Raw genomic sequence first — 17,281 nt, forward strand, 5'->3', positions numbered from 1 at the left:
CTGTGTGTGTGTCTGTGTGTGTGTGTGTCTGTGTGTCTGTGTGTGTGTGTCTGTGTGTGTGTCTGTTTGTGTGTGTGTCTGTGTGTCTGTGTGTGTGTGTCTGTGTGTGTGTGTGTGTGTGTCTGTGTGTGTCTGTGTGTGTGTGTGTGTCTGTGTGTGTCTGTGTGTGTCTGTGTGTGTCTGTGTCTGTGTGTTCTTTAACATTTAATGAAGTAACATTAATGTTTAAGATTCCATAAAGCAAACTGAATATAATAATATAATAAAAACAGAATGCAGGCAGAAATACAAGTTCAGGATCATATCATCTCATTAACCAATGATTAATTAACTTAGTAATGCTAATGCTAACTAACGCTCTGAATGTCTGTTTGTGAGAGACCACGATAGCAAAGACAGGAGCAACAAAACTGTTTTCAAAGTGAATAAGGAGTAAACATAAATATATATAAAATATATATTTATGATTATTTAGGAAGATTATTCTGAAGTGTTTCAGAAATTCAGAACGTAAAAATCTTGAAACATGTTTACCTATGTCGATGGCAGAGGCTATCGCCATGGAAACCAGGGCCTCGCTCTGCATGATGACATGCTCACTTGTTGCCATGGAGATAAGATGTTCAATCCCTGCTGCTTTGGCAACAGCACGAACAACTTCCTGTCAGAGAGGAAGTCAGACATTCATTGCGTGCTCTTGTTTGTGTGTTTGTGAGGTTGGCTGGGGGGGGGGGGGGGGGGGGTGTTCATCATGAGTCTGGTTCTGATCCAGGTTTCTGCCTCATAAAAGTATTTTTTTTTCTCTTGATGTTAACTGTGCTCAATGTTTCTCTGTGCTCTGCTCATGATAGATAATTGTTGGGTCTTTATAAATAAAATGATGCAATTCATTATCAGACGCTTTTAGCTAAAATGACGAACAGAAGAGTAAGAACAACACAAGCAAGGATCTAGAGAGGAGGAAACAGGAAGTAACCAGCCATTTTAAAAAGGTTTAAATGGGCCGAGATTGGATTCAAACCCTCTTTCGTTGTGATGAGGACTATAGCCTATGTACATCACAGCTTGGCTCTCCGGCGCCCCTCAACCCAGACTGGTCTGATCTGGTTTCACACTCAGCTTTGACCAATGAATGATCAATTTATCAAGCTGTCAACAAATTGCACTGAGGATGTACAAAGTCTTCATCAGAATTTGGACAGATTGCAGTACAAGCACCAGAGAACCCAAAGAAGACACGATCAGCACAATTCTGTGCAAAATGTTTACCGAAGGCGAGGAGGACAGGTTGTAAAGATGACACTCAAAGGCTGTTCTAGAACAGGAGGCTTCAGCCTCCCTCACAAAGTGGGGGTTGTAATGTAGTAGAGGCAGATCCACAGACAGAAGCAGAAACAGGTAGATGCAGTCAAACATGCACACATTAAACTAATTATTAGTGTTAGTTTAAGTATTTTTAAGAACTACATGCTGATAGTAATACAATATGATGAAGTGTTGAGGAACCTCAGTCCACCAGTATGTTCATTGATGTTTGATTCAGGACATGCAGACAAAGCACAACTCCTGTTTGTTATCTTTTGAACTCTTAAGATACATTGACTCTGCCACACCTCAATGCAACATAAATGATTATCATAAACAGAAGCTTGTGTGCTCATATTTAAAAGACTTCAACTTTTTCCTTCTGTCATATGTGTTGAAAATTTTGAGATGATGTAAAGTAAGAATGTAAACTAAATAATACAGAAAGGTTCAAAATTACAATGCAGGCCAAGAACAGTCCTTTCAGTCCAATTCAGGCCAAAGATAATGATCAAAATACAATTTTACAATTATTTATATCTACAGTTGTAATTATAACATTGAGCTCTCTGTAGTAAGGCTTAGGCTTATCTAATTTAGTTTTCAACATTTTAAAATAAAGGAATTGAAAGATTTCTCATCTGCACTTTGAGCCTTGATATGGCAGACAAGAAAAGTCTGGTCCCTCCTTTCAATGTCCAGGTATGTAAAGCCTGGACATTGTGTTCTGTTCTTTCTGTTTCAGAGCCTTGGCATCCCCCTGGTGGTCCATTAGGTCTTACTTGCTCTGCTGTTGGAGACTGGTATGTTTATGTGTATGTGTGTGTGCATAGTATTGTGGAGGAGACATGAGCTCACGGCGTTGCGGCTGTGTCTGATCAGAGCGGCAAGCAAGCGGCTGGCTTCTCCTCGGACTCCTGCATGATCTTTGGCATCACACCACTCCATGACCCGAGAGAGAAGAACCGAGTCTCTGCCGAGCACCAATGCAGCCTCCTCTGACCCCCCAGACAAATAAAATGAAGTATTTAGTAAAGCTTAAAAAAAAAAGATATGTGAGCAAATGGATAGAAATATACGCAAATAAATGTTTGTATATATAAAGACTTCAATGCATCTCATCATCAGCTTCAGGTCATTGATTGAAATGAAAAGTATGTATTCTTCCACAGGGAGAAAGTGGGCTACAAACCCTGCTTTTAAACCCACACCTTTTCAGTAAATACCTGCAGATACTTTATACATGTAATTATTGTCAAGACATCAAATTTGACCATCAGAAAATCATTTTCTCAACACAGTTTAAGGACATTGGACTCTGTTAGCTCGTTAGCTAATCCTCTAATTTGCTCCTCTGTTTTAGTCCTGAAACACACTCAACGAGATGACAGGATAGGTAGCTCAGATTAATTTACATATTGATAAAAACAAGTTTAATTTTCAAATATGTATGTGTTTAAAGGAAACCTGAGCTCACCTTGTCCATCCACCATCATACGTAAAGTTCCCAGAAGTTTAAACTGAACTGGAGGCATGTCAGAGCGCAGCAGCCTCTTTATCCTCTCTGTGACTCCATCCTCCAACATCCGCTCTTTATTGGTGGCTGAGACAGAGAGAGTGTCATGATTTTAACCATGTTCAACCCATGTCATTTTTGCAGTGTCTGGATTTCTCTCAATGACAGTACCAGGGATGGCGAGGTTTCTGAGCGCGCTCAGTCCAGCATGTTGGACAGACACATCTCCTTCATCAACATGTTTCTCCAATAGGGTGAGGATGTGAGGCACCACGCCGAGGTCAAGCATCTTCACACAGTTACTGTCTGAAAGAAACTCAAACACACACACAAACTGGATCAGACGCCTTTCATTGGCAGAGCGTAGTGGGCGGGAGGGAGTGTAGACCTGGATCAGAGTTAATGTAAGGAGGAGCTGTTTTAGTCGCTGTTTTGTAAGCGAGCAGCAGAGTTTTAAATTTGATGCGAGCAGTAACTGGGAGCCAGTGTAAGGAGATGAACAGCGGAGTGACATGTGCTCTTTTAGGAAGGTTGAAGACCAGTCGTGCTGCTGCATTTTGTATCATTTGCAGAGGTTTGATAGTGCATGTAGGAAGACCTGCCAGTAGAGAGTTGCAATAATCGATGCGTGATATCACAAGAGCCTGTACCAGGAGCTGTGTAGTTCTGACAGGTAAGGTCTGATCTTCCTGATGTTGTACAGAGCAAATCCACATGACCGGGCAATCGAGGCTACTTGAACCTTAAAGGTTAGCTGGTCATCAATCATGACACCCAGGTTCCTGCAGACTTTGTGGGCATGAGTTTGGTTGTTCCAAGCTGGATATTCAAATGATAAAATGATGCTAAAGGTCTTTTACCTGCTTTAAGGTCTTTTACCTGCTTTTTGTAACATAACAATGAGTAAGGTCTTTTACCTGCTTTTTATAACATAACAATGAGTAAGGTCTTTTACCTGCTTTAAGGTCTTTTACCTGCTTTTTATAACATAACAATGAGTAAGGTCTTTTACCTGCTTTTTATAACATAACAATGAGTAAGGTCTTTTACCTGCTTTAAGGTCTTTTACCTGCTTTTTATAACATAACAATGAGTAAGGTCTTTTACCTGCTTTTTGTAACATAACAATGAGTAAGGTCTTTTACCTGCTTTTTATAACATAACAATGAGTAAGGTCTTTTACCTGCTTTAAGGTCTTTTACCTGCTTTTTATAACATAACAATGAGTAAGGTCTTTTACCTGCTTTATATAACATAACAATGAGTAAGGTCTTTTACCTGCTTTTTATAACATAACAATGAGTAAGGTCTTTTACCTGCTTTTTATAACATAACAATGAGTAAGGTCTTTTACCTGCTTTATATAACATAACAATGAGTAAGGTCTTTTACCTGCTTTATATAACATAACAATGAGTAAGGTCTTTTACCTGCTTTATATAACATAACAATGAGTAAGGTCTTTTACCTGCTTTATATAACATAACAATGAGTAAGGTCTTTTACCTGCTTTATATAACATAACAATGAGTAAGGTCTTTTACCTGCTTTATGTAATATAACAATGAGTAAGGTCTTTTACCTGCTTTTTATAACATAACAATGAGTAAGGTCTTTTACCTGCTTTATATAACATAACAATGAGTAAGGTCTTTTACCTGCTTTATGTAATATAACAATGAGTAAGGTCTTTTACCTGCTTTTTATAAAAAAACAATGAGTAAGGTCTTTTACCTGCTTTATATAACATAACAATGAGTAAGGTCTTTTACCTGCTTTTTATAACATAACAATGAGTAAGGTCTTTTACCTGCTTTTTATAACATAACAATGAGTAAGGTCTTTTACCTGCTTTTTATAACATAACAATAAGTAAGGTCTTTTACCTGCTTTTTATAACATAACAATGAGTAAGGTCTTTTACCTGCTTTATATAACATAACAATGAGTAAGGTCTTTTACCTGCTTTTTATAACATAACAATGAGTAAGGTCTTTTACCTGCTTTAAGGTCTTTTACCTGCTTTATATAACATAACAATGAGTAAGGTCTTTTACCTGCTTTATATAACATAAGAATGAGTAAGGTCTTTTACCTGCTTTATATAACATAACAATGAGTAAGGTCTTTTACCTGCTTTATATAACATAAGAATGAGTAAGGTCTTTTACCTGCTTTATATAACATAACAATGAGTAAGGTCTTTTACCTGCTTTATATAACATAAGAATGAGTAAGGTCTTTTACCTGCTTTTTGTAAAGTGTCTCGAGATAACACTTGTTATGAGTTGGCACTATACAAATAAAGATTGATTGATGTTGATCTGTGGTTGCATAGAGGGACTGGCTGAGATAACAAGGAGCTCAGTCTTTGAGAGTTTGATTTGAATGTTGCATTAATTCATCCATTTAGCAGAGACTGTAGGGTAGGGCAGTGATAGAAGCGGTCAAGAGAAGTGGTTCAGATAGAAGTGATTGTACCCGACCTAAAAAGCCTCTGCATGTTTCTAATAAGCTCCACGAGCAGAAACGTGCTCAAACTAGGATCAATATTGGAGATGCTTTTGAAAAATGGAGAGAGGTTAGAACACAGAAAGGTTTACAGACCCATGCAGAGCTGGATAAACACTGAAGCTTCAGAGTTATTTTCTTCTCACCATTTCTGGCGAAGTTAGCAATGGCGAGAGCTCCTGAGAGCTGCAGCTGAGTGTTCGAGCTCTGCAGCCACGACAGAACGTCCTGATAAACCAGACCTGACCCCTCTCCAAAACACTTCTGCATGGACTCATCTGAAACACACACATACACACACGCAAACACAAAGACACACACAAAATCGGACACATTACCTTACCTGCAGATTTTTCATACAAATGAACCTTATAAAATGTTTTCTTGTCAGAGACTTCTACATTCACTCAAATTAAAAACACATTTAAAATTAAAGGAAATAATGGATGGATGGACAAATTCAGCAATTCTAATGCTTTTTGGGGTGCCAGCCGGTATTTCAACAGACAACTTCATTGAAAGTTTGTTATATATATGTATATTTTTAAACCCACCACAAATATACCTTATTTTTCTTTAAACCAAAAGTACCTCATAAAATAGAAAAACCAGCATAACACACAACCACACGAGGATTCAACACAAAGCCAGTCAGTTCAAAGGAAGAAAAATGTATTAAACAAAAAAATCCCAATAGCAATCAACAAAAGGTGTCTTTTTCACAACCCTCTAATTCAACTCAAATAAGGTTCAGTTTAACAAAACACTCCAAAAACAAATCGAAAGTGGGCCCTCTTGTCCGTGTGTCACTATGACAACCTGTTCCAACCTAAACTAGCCGAGTGAGACCTCACAGACAACAACAAGGGCGTTACCTCCTGGACCTGAACGATCCTCTGGATCCTCCTGAGGAAAGTCCAGACATAAAGGCACAGCACCAAGAGACTACCACACCACAGACTTTTGGAAATGGCTGGGGCAGCCACGGACGTGCCAACCAGCTTTCAGGTTTTACGGGCACCGCCATCTTGTTTTTGCGTCACCCCTTTTATCAACAGAGCAGCACCAATCAAGGAAGCTCATTGGCCAAAGAGCGACCGGTCACAAGATGTGGCACAGGTAGGCTAATCAAGAGGATTTAGACAGATCGCCACAGAATAGATTGATGGATGATAAATGAATACAAACATGGATAAAAAGACCTTCAGAAGTGTATTTATTATTTATTTATTCTTCCTCATTGTTTAGAAAACTGCTGATCACAGTTAGTCACCAGTTTAGTGATGGTTGATAATTGAATCAGAGGACAAAACACTGACTTTATCCAATCAAAGCTTACTTTGAACTGAGACTTTTTGTTGCTCTTAGTTGTTGAATCTCCCATCTGCACAACCCCTTTACCTTTGTAGGTTCTAATAAACAGATCTTCAATATTTAAATTCTAGTACAGATGACTGGATAATCGTCAATACTTTTCCATGGCAGGAAGTTGGCTCTCTTTTAAGCTGCCTAGATAACCTGTGGTCCCTTTCAGACACTCCAGCAATACTTGTAGTATGACGATCAACTTCATTAACTAGTTCGACCGTGGTGTTTTGGCATGTGGCCTTTATCAGGATGGATGACCCTGATGAAAGCCACATGACCAAACACGACAGTCTAACACCAATCAGTCCTGTCATCATTCTACTAATGTTTATTTAATCAGTTTGGACCTTCAACATCACAACCTGCTTTGTGTTTCTGTCTAACATTCATCACAATCCATTAAACAGGATCAGAACAACGAGCAGGAAAATAATCAGACAGCAGCAGGAACCACTGATCAGCATCACACACACACACACACACACACACACACACACACACACACACACACACACACACACACACACACACACACACACACACACACACATACACACACACACACGCACACACACACGTAGCCTTTTATTCAGTACACAATTATTCATGACCTCTTTATCATGCTTTTACTACAGCCACAGTCCAGCTTTTGGACCTCTTCTAGCCTTTCACTCTTCATGCAACTTGGTAGTTGGTGCTGGAAAATCCCACATCTGCTTCTTCAGTGTTGCCTGATGTCAGCTGTCTGTCCACATTGTCTTAACTCTTACCTGGATGGGTTTCCGCTCCAATAAGGAGATGAATATTGAGACTGAATAAAAGTTGCTGCTCTGTGCTCTGAGATGGGACAACAGAAAAAGGTGCTTAGCTGCGCTGACCTCCTAACAGCAGGGACACGATGAGGTTGGAGGCAATCTTGATGCTGCAGAGATCGTGAGGGTCCGAAGCGGCCTGCAGAGCCCGGATCATATCCGATAAAGCTTCTGGTACTCCTGACTCTGCAAACTGCAGCTTCAGTGTATCTGTTGGAACAATTATTAAGATTATTCAAAACTGACCCTGTATCCCAATAAACTACCCAATATTGAGCCACTGACTGTGAAAGACAAGACAAAAACAGGGGTTGTCTCATATGGTATGTGCTCTTTGATTTGGGACACAAGTCATTTACCTGTACATGGTTAACATTCTCCTGGTGTGAGCATGAAACCTTTGGCCCTTTAAATCCACAGGGATTCATTCTTGTAAATGTGTGGGCCCTTCAATGGCTCCTTGTACTCTGCCTCCATTTCTCTAATTTTAGTTTCTAACCCTGTAGGGCGTTTCAATAAAACCTTTTTAACTTTCTGCTGTAGTTTAGAAGTGTTATTAAATCACTGTCTGTTCCTCTCTTTAAAGTTTCATGTTGTCTGTTGTTTTGTCTGACCTCCTGTTTGACGTGTTCAATATGTAATCATGTTCCCTCTGTGGGAATAATAATGATTGATTGATTAATGAATGATACGAATGACAGAATCCCAAAACAACCTGAAAGGTTTCCCTCCTTAGTTTAAACCTGTCCAACAGGATGTTTATACATTTTTCTTCTATCATGTAAATCTAAGCTATGTTTCTGTGTGTGTGTGTGTGTGTGTGTGTGTGTGTGTGTGTGTGTATTTGAGGAGGGGGGGGACAGAGAGAGAGAGATGATCTCTGGACTCAGAGAATACGGGTCACATTTTAATAACACATTTCATCCAGCAGCTCTTACCACTCTCTCCGAGTGATCCCAGTATCTCCAGTATCACATGACGGCGTTCAGCATCAGGAGCTCGTTTCAGCTGAAACGTCAACACTCCTGCAACGTCCTGATCAGCCAGAGCTTCCCGCGCAGAGTCTGCAAACACACACATCCATGGCTAAAGACAGTTATTTTTTGTCAAATAGATATGTAGTTATACACAAAGCTTTATACAGATCTTTTTTTAAATGTATTTTTGAGCTTTCTGTCCATTTGGACTTGAGCCCAGGCCACCCGCTTCGAGGACTGTGTGTGTGTCGGGGGTATGCTGCCGTTGTTTGTTCACCGCTTCTCCGTCTGAGCTACCTGAGTCCTTCCTGTCTGGAGGAACTGAATACATTGCTCTTGCAGACACAAAGTCCTGCACACTCTGCACTTGTGGGGTCCCTCAAGGATTAGTCCTCGGCCCTACCCTCTATCTGATTCCCTTCCGTCACGGCATCACGCAGCAAGGAATTTCATTCCCCTGCTATGCAGACGATACCCAACTATACATGAAAACCCACACCACCACCTCTAAAGCCACACCCCAGAAGCCATCCTAGTCGGCTCTCCACACCAATTTCATTCATAACTACGATGTACTTCTCTGCTCAAGACATCCATCTCTCACGATTGGTCACCGACCTGGCTCTCATCTGGCCTTTTGCAAAAGCTCATTCAAGTCCCATCTCAAAAACATAGCAAAACTCAGTCCCTTACTCATCCTCCAAGATGCTGAAACACTCATCCACGCCTTTGTCTCCTCCATGTTCGACTACTACAACGCACTTCTCATCCTGCACTCACTACACTGGCTTCCCGTCTCACTCAGAATCGAATATACAATGTCATTACTCACCCATCAATTCTACAATTCCTTTAGCAGCAATCAATGCATACACAGCAATTCCCTTTCATACCTTAAAGAACTGCTCACCCCAGAAACCCACACAAGACACCTCTAACCTGCTGACACCACCCCCCTCCAAACCCCGCTCTTTGGGGGACAGAGCCTTCCATTCTGCTGCCCCGAACACCTGAGGGCCCCACAGACTGTCAACTCCTTTAAAAAAGGACTGAAAATGTTTCTCTATAAAAGAGCCTTCTCTTAAATCCACTGCTCTTAGAAGTTATTTTATGCTCAGGTTTTTAACTCTGCCTTTTACATGTTTTATTTAAGTTGTTGCTTTTATGCTTTTGTTCCAAAGTTGTGGGACTATGAGATTTGATTCAAATGTAAAGTGCGTTATAAATAAAATGTATTATTTTTTTCTTCTTCTTAGAAACAAAGAAACAACCATACAGAGATGCAACACAAAGCAATTAAATTTCAAATAAAGAAAAATGTATAAAAAAAATATCCAAAAGGCAATCAACCAATGGTGTCGGTTACTGGTAGAAAGTTCAGTGTCTTTGCACAGTCCAAAAACAGTAACAAAAAATACCCTTTTAATCCACTTCCAACAAGCCACAAGCTGAAACGTGTTGGTCGGATTTGTTAATAAAGGGGATCTTCATACTACGTAAGTGTTGCTGGAGCTTTTTGACCTCTTTTAATCTAGTTCAGGGTTAGAGTTAAGGTCAGCTACACACAATAAGAGTGGGCGGGTCCTCTTGTCTTTGACACAACAAAGTTTTTCAAGGCAAAGCACAAATCTTGCAGGTATTCATCCCATTGTTTCTGGTGGTCAGCAACATATGAGGCTATCATGGTCTTTAATGTATGGTGTAGTCTGTCGGTAAGGTAGGGTTGTGGATGGTAGGCTGATGTGAACATCTGTTGCAGGTTCCAGATCTGAAATGTTCCCTGGAGACACCAGAGGCAAACTGGGGTCCCTGGTCTGATAGGAGATAGTCTGGAACTAACACAACAGGGCAAGGGCTTCTGAGGACAAAACAACACAGGCAAGGTGCAGGTGTGTCCTGCAATCTGAAAGGCCATCTCCCTGACCCGTCAGCTGAATACAGAGGATCTCCTGAGCAAGGGTGAAGGTCAGCCCTCCCTAATTGGCAGTGTGCCACAACTTGTAATTTAGGAGGGTGTATGAAGAGCCTGAATCCACCATGGCCATCGCCAGTTTCATACCAATTATCAGGGTTACAGTCAGTTGGTGTGGTAGAGGCCTGTTGGGTACAGATATATAACTAAAGATAGATCTATAACAGTAACATCTAAAGAAAGTGCAACATCTGTAGAAAGTTCAGAACATTTTAACAAAACACAGAGACAACTTGACCTTGAATTAAATTTAACACAATAATTCTCACCAATGTCAGCCAGGTTGCAGAGAGCCAGCAGGCACACGTTGACCAGCGGGTCGTTCTCCGGATAATCCCTGATGATGGTCACTAGTCTGGGGATGACGCCTCTCTGGACTAACTGGTCCTGCTGGTGCGCTGGTTCACATATTGAGAAGAAGAGATACCACACAGAATTGTTATTTTATTATCTTGTGTATTTGTGTGCCTTTTGTTCAATTGAACTTTACAGCACTTCTGTCTAAATGGTTTACTTTTAATGCTGCTGATGAGTTAATAATATCTGATTACAGTCCATGAAATGTAACTGTTCAAAAAATAAAAGATTTTTGGGGACAGAAGCCACATAATAAATATACACAGATGTTCTGTCCGTCATTTAGAATATTACAGGCTTCAATTAGGAGAAATGATCATAAGATTGACTTTTGTACAAGTAATAAATTAATTCACTTTACAGTTTATACAGAGATGTGGAAGCTTTGGAAAACCTCAGCAGTCTGCTTAGCAGTAAATGACGCCACAGGTACATCAAATCCTTTGATCATCAAATTTGCAGGAACGTTGGACCGAAGACCCAAACTGAACAAAATCTTAACGATTAAAAAAGGTGGATTTGCTTAATTGGTGTTAATTCCTAGAATGGCAACATTGCAAATTTTTGGTGGGACTGAACAACTCGATCCTTATCATCAGAGAGCCTACAGACACACACACACACACACACACACACACACACACACACACACACACACACACACACACACACACACACACACACACACACACACACACACACACACACTCACTCACTCACTCACAGTTATCGAAGCAGATTCGTCCGATGGCTCTTCCAGTGTTTAGCAGCATCTCCTCGTCGTTACTGTTCAAATGTGGAACCAGAACTTCTACCAGACCTGCCTCAATGCATGGCTCCCTCACTGCAGCTACAACACACAAAATACACATGTGTATATAAATTTGAGGTAAGATAAGATAATCCTTCATTGATCCCCAGAAGAGACAGTTAGATGTAGGGTAGGGAAAGGAAATATTAAGTTCATCCAACAAGAATGACAATAGACAAATCAAAGGTACAGCGTAAGATTAGTATTCACTGAACAGGACAATTTAAGACAGTAGGATAGAATTATATTGTAGGCATGTTCTGTAAACAGAAGTATGACACACCCACTGGCTAACGACTGATGTAGACTTCACCCAAGGCAGACTAAAGATCGGTACACATCAAAATCAAAAAAGATTAGAAACACAATCAGAACAATCTCTTTTATTTCCTGTTCTATATATTGGCATGAATTTGACCAGTAGATAACTGGCATGACTTCATTAAAAAGATTCACGAGCTGGAAAGGAAAGGATGACTCTCTTATTAAGATTGGGAAAGGTCTTGTACAATTCAAAATGGAAACTATATTTGACAGATTAATAAATTTTGATAGGTGTTTTAAAAGCTTAAAATGTGGTTTACCTCCCTTTCACTGTCTCTATTTAACATTATGAGATTCTGTATAAAGACCCCTTGAATTATACAACTTAGCCTTTGACCTGAAAATGGAACATCTCTAAATGTCAAGCAATTATTCTGATGTTATGTTGTCTGTGTTTTTCATTAGAAAAAGGGAAAAAAAATGTAAGTGTCAAAAAATACACAATCAGGAGTTAACGAGACGCAGGGGAGTCTAATTGGGGCGAGGTGAGATGTAACAGGGTTAAAGTAAGGCATTCATTTGGATTATGGTACACCTGGTGGGATGAGGGTTTGGCAGTGAAAGGGGTTGTCAAGGATGTCTCTGATTTTTGTCCATCATCCTTTCAGCCACAGTCTCCAAACCCAAAGCCACCACAAAGCGGTCCTTCCTCACCAGCTTGTTGAGTCTGGACCCAACCAGCACACAGTCCGCTGACTGACTGGTCGAAGTCTTCAGGAGACTGACCAACACAGACTACCACAGGGTTTTTAGGAGCCTCACCACCAGAGACTGGTAGAGGGTCTTCAGGAGTCTTACCACCACAAACTTGTCGAGGTCTTCAAGAGTATGACCACCACAGACTTGTCGAGGTCTTCAAGAGTATGACCACCACAGACTTGTCGAGATCTTCAAGAGTATGACCACCACAGACTTATCGAGGTCTTCAAGAGTATGACCACCACAGACTTGTCGAGATCTTCAAGAGTATGACCACCACAGACTTGTCGAGGTCTTCAAGAGTATGACCACCACAGACTTGTCGAGGTCTTCAAGAGTATGACCACCACAGACTTGTCGAGGTCTTCAAGAGTATGACCACCACAGACTTGTCGAGGTCTTCAAGAGTATGACCACCACAGACTTGTCGAGGTCTTCAAGAGTATGACCACCACAGACTTGTCGAGGTCTTCAAGAGTATGACCACCACAGACTGGTTGAGGTCTTCGGGAGTTACAAACACTGAAAGATCTAAGTCTCAGGAAGAACAGACTGCTCTTTCCCTTCCTAAAGAGGGCGTCAGTGTTGTGGGACCAGGCCAGTTTGTTGTTGATGCAGACCCAAAGGTACTTGTTTGAATGACCCACCTCCTCCGCCTGGATGATGACTAAGACAGGTGGCCTCCTCTTCCTCTGGTAGTCCACAACTACCTCCCTGGTTTTGTTTACGTTGACCTTCAGGTGGTTTCTGTTGCACCATGTGAGAAAGTTTTCCATCAGTCCTCTGTTCTCATCCTTGTTGTCATCACTGATGCATTCAACAATGGAGGAGTTGTCAGGACACTTTTGGAGGTGACAGGAACCAGAGTTGAACTGGAAGATGTGAAGAGATTGAAGAGGAACTGTTGGGTTAGAACAGTTCCTTGACTAACTGTCACCCACTCAGAGATGCAGCCAGCCACTCTGATGTACTGTGGATGGCTGCTAAGGTAGTCCATGATCCAGGCTGTGGTGTCAGGGTGCAGTCCTATCTCAACCAGCTTGTCCCTCAGGAGGCAGGGCTGGATGGTTTTAAAAGCATTGGAGGAGTTAAAGACCATGACTCTTCACAAATACACTCCTGAACATTTCCAAAAACATTAGGCTGATTAGGGTAAGAAAGAAACGTCAGTTACAGCAAAGCACCATGAACCTTATCAAAGAACGTACCTGTACCTGGACTTCCGGTTAGAGGAGATATTGAATCTTGGGCAAGTTAATTAAGGTGGATAAAAAGGAAAATAACCTTCTCGGGCCATCTCTGCCACCACCAGCGCCACCTGGATACTCAGGTTGCTTCTCCTCTCTAACACCTGAGCCAGAGTTGGAAGAATCCCACTCCTGGAAATCTCCACAGCAGCATCCTTCTCTGTGGATGACAAACACACCTGTTCATACAAACATGAGTAACAAACACACCTGTTCATATTAACCAGAATAACAATCAAACTTGTTCACACATGTTCATATAAGCCATGGTAACAAACACACTACTTGATCAATCAAACAACACCTGAACACATGAACAGGTGTGTGTGACTCACTCTTCTCCAGCAGGGCAGTGAGCAGAGTGTCCAAGTGAGGCTTCAGTTCCTCTTCAATCAGCTCCGTGCTCACACTGAGAGCCTGCAAGGCATCACTCAGGGCGTCTGCAACACACACAGACACAGTAACAGACACACATATACATCCACCAAAACACACACACACACAGATGGCGATCACCTCTGATAATCTCTTGTAAGCTGAATGAAAATAGCTCAGAGTGAAAGCTGCTGTCAGACAACCTGCTAGTCTGTGTGTGTGTGTGTGTGTGTGTGTGTGTGTGTGTGTGTGTGTGTGTGATTTATTTTGTGCTTGTGTACATCACTTGATTGATCTGTGAACTGTGTAAGTCTAAATCTTGAAATATTTGACTTGTCAGCCTCCGATCAAGAATTAATTGAATTCAAAGGTCACATATCCTCCTCCTCTTCCGTTTAAATAAGTCTCAGCGCTCCCCAAAACATGTGTGTGAAGTTTCTTCACACATATGTTCTAAATCCACTCTGATCCTGTATTTGATCCTTTAAATATGTAAATGAGCTGTGTCTGACCACGCCCCCTCTCTGGAAGGGCTTGGGTGTACTCGGTCTTTCTCGCTCCATGTCCTATTGTTTACGGTGAGAAGGCAGACTCAGAGGGCAGAACAAACACCTAGCTGTGGGAGTGTCACCCACCTGGGGGAGGGGCTACTGCCCTTTGTGATGTCATGAAGGGAAAATCTCCAAACGGCCTGTTTGAGCACACATTTTCTGAAAAGTGGAGCAGGCAGAAGACGGAGAGGATGGACTTTTCTCATCATTGGGGGGTTTGTAGACGGACTAGAGACACATGTTAGAGGAACATAGTGAAGTGTATGTTGTATCATATGTGACCTTCAGAGTAATAAATGGCATACCACAGGGCTCATTCTTTGGGCTGCTGTAATTCACATTGTATATTAACATTAATAAAAATGACTATCTCTCTCTCTCTCTCTCTCTATCTCTATCTATCGCTCCTCTGCCGCCATACACACAGTTGGTACACTAATGGCCAAAATCACAGCTGTTATTATACGTCATCACTGATATGAAGCGCGCGCGCGCACACACACACACACACATACACACAAACAGCAGGATATAGATATGTATTTACTCACCGGTGTCTGTCATGGCTGCTGCTCTGCAGTCTCCCTGTTAGCTCTGTTAGCGCTGTATATGTGTGTATGTGTCTGTGTGAGTTTGTGTGCGTAAGTGTGTGTGTGTGTGTGTGTGTGTGTGTGTGTGTGTGTGTGTGTGTGTGTGTGTGTGTGTGTGTGTGTGTTGCTAGCAGGAGATAACCTCCCTTGTTAAGAAGCTGATGCTCAGCTCTGTTTCCCTCTTCTCCTCTCTCTCTCTCTAAATCCCATTAAGCTAACTCTCTCTCTCTCTCTCTCTCTCTCTCTCTCTCTCTCTCGCTCCCTCTCTCTCCCTCTCTCTCTACTACCCCTCCCCCTCTGTCTACCCTCCCTGCACAAACCGCGCCTGCGCTCTTTTCTTCCTGACACAATTTTTCAATTTAATTTTAATTCAGTTAATTTCGATTCAGCCAAGCTTTATTGGTACAAATTTAAATGAGGGAAAATCCCCAAATCAAATAATCACATAATTATAAACAATAAATAATACCTAATACAAGCAATTATATTATTTATGTTTTTTATTTTGTCTATTTCAGTGTTTAGATTTCATTTCCTGTTTTATTTTTGCCTTTCTTTCTTCGTGTTGCATGTTTTCCTTTTGTGTATTTTTTATTGCTTCATTTACTAGTTTGATCTTTAGTATCCTGTTTTATTTTGTAGTTCTTATCCTCGTGTTTCTCTACATCCTGCATGACTTTAGTGAAGCTCCAAGATATGTCTCTACATCACTAAGAGAGAGAGGCTAAGAGAAAATATCCTAGGAAATGTTGCGTGGGAATATCAAATGTCACCTGTAACTGGTGAAATGCTGAAAAAACATTATCTTTAAATTAGTCATCCATCCCTTTATCCCGCCAACAAGAGAACTGAGATGAACCGGTGCCTGCAGGGAAATAGGATTTTGGACTGTTAGATAGAGCAAGGATTTCACATTTTGAATTCCTAGATATTCAGTTATGTCCTTCCACCCTATAATACTATTGTAAATGACAGGATTATGTTTTATGACTTATTAGTCAATACATGTTTCTCTTTAAGGCTTGCATGCAACCATAGCCAAAACTGGTGTGAATGACCTGTCGAATTGTAAAATATAAAATTAGGCAACGAAAGAACACCTATATCAATAGCAAACTGTAACGTCTTAAGCCTCTGTCTGGTTGTTCTTCCCTGCCAGAAAAAATAGAAAATGCCTTTTCTAAGTCTTGGTTTTCTGGGTAAGTGTCTGCAAGGGATGCAAAATTCAAGAGAGGATATTCATCTTAATAAGACTAATTTCATTGCAATGCAGACAATACTCAGCTTTACATATCGATGAAGCCTGATGTCACCAATCAGTTATGAGAACTAGAAGCATACCTTAAGGTTATTAGGACCTAGAAGACCAGAAATGTTTTGCTTCTTAATTCAGAGAAGACTGAAGTTATTGTGCTAGGCCCTAAAAACCTCAAAGAGACTTTTTCTAGTGATGTGACTGTCCTTAATGACATCAGCATGGCACCTAGCACCACTGTTAGGAATCTAGGAGTTCTATTTGATCAATATATGTCCTTTAGCTCTCACATCAGTCAAATTTCAAGAACAGCATATTTTTACCTCAGTAATATATCCAAGATCAGGAATATCCTGTCGCAAAATGATGCAGAAAAACTAGTTCATGCATTTGTTACCTCCAGATTGGATTATTGTAATTCTCTTTTGTCTGGGTGCTCTGGCAAATCTCTAAATACTCTTCAACTAGTCCAGAACGCTGCAGCTCGTGTACTGACCAGAACCAGGAAAAGGGAACACATTACTCCTGTGTTGGCTTCTCTGCACTGGCTCCCTATACAGTCTAGAATAGAATTCAAGATCCTTCTTCTCACTTACAAAGCTCTAAATGGC

The 17,281-nt window shown here is 40.9% G+C and overlaps 1 protein-coding gene across 3 annotated transcripts in view; it reads right to left on the reverse strand.

Moving 5' to 3' along the window:
* Nucleotides 1-15,609, reverse strand: part of si:dkey-191g9.5 (rap1 GTPase-GDP dissociation stimulator 1-B) — a 19,820-nt gene extending 4,211 nt beyond the window's left edge. The window contains exons 1-12 of one of the 3 annotated variants that reach the window (XM_061039361.1): nucleotides 15,377-15,609; nucleotides 14,235-14,339; nucleotides 13,937-14,059; nucleotides 11,543-11,668; nucleotides 10,731-10,859; nucleotides 8,451-8,576; nucleotides 7,579-7,722; nucleotides 5,479-5,610; nucleotides 2,993-3,127; nucleotides 2,783-2,908; nucleotides 2,164-2,303; nucleotides 535-661 (exon numbers count right to left, since the gene is read on the reverse strand). In XM_061039361.1, the coding sequence (XP_060895344.1) occupies nucleotides 535-661; nucleotides 2,164-2,303; nucleotides 2,783-2,908; nucleotides 2,993-3,127; nucleotides 5,479-5,610; nucleotides 7,579-7,722; nucleotides 8,451-8,576; nucleotides 10,731-10,859; nucleotides 11,543-11,668; nucleotides 13,937-14,059; nucleotides 14,235-14,339; nucleotides 15,377-15,389 (1,426 nt within the window). In that variant the 5' untranslated portion in view covers nucleotides 15,390-15,609. Of the gene's footprint in view, nucleotides 1-534; nucleotides 662-2,163; nucleotides 2,304-2,782; nucleotides 2,909-2,992; nucleotides 3,128-5,478; nucleotides 5,611-7,578; nucleotides 7,723-8,450; nucleotides 8,577-10,730; nucleotides 10,860-11,542; nucleotides 11,669-13,860; nucleotides 14,060-14,234; nucleotides 14,340-15,376 lie in introns of those variants that run through there. The other 2 variants (XM_061039360.1, XM_061039362.1) reach the window with 2 other exon arrangements.
* Between the last annotated feature and the right edge of the window lie 1,672 nt (nucleotides 15,610-17,281).

Source organism: Labrus mixtus, chromosome 6 (assembly GCF_963584025.1).
Source record: "Labrus mixtus chromosome 6, fLabMix1.1, whole genome shotgun sequence".
Lineage (NCBI taxonomy): Eukaryota > Metazoa > Chordata > Actinopteri > Labriformes > Labridae > Labrus > Labrus mixtus.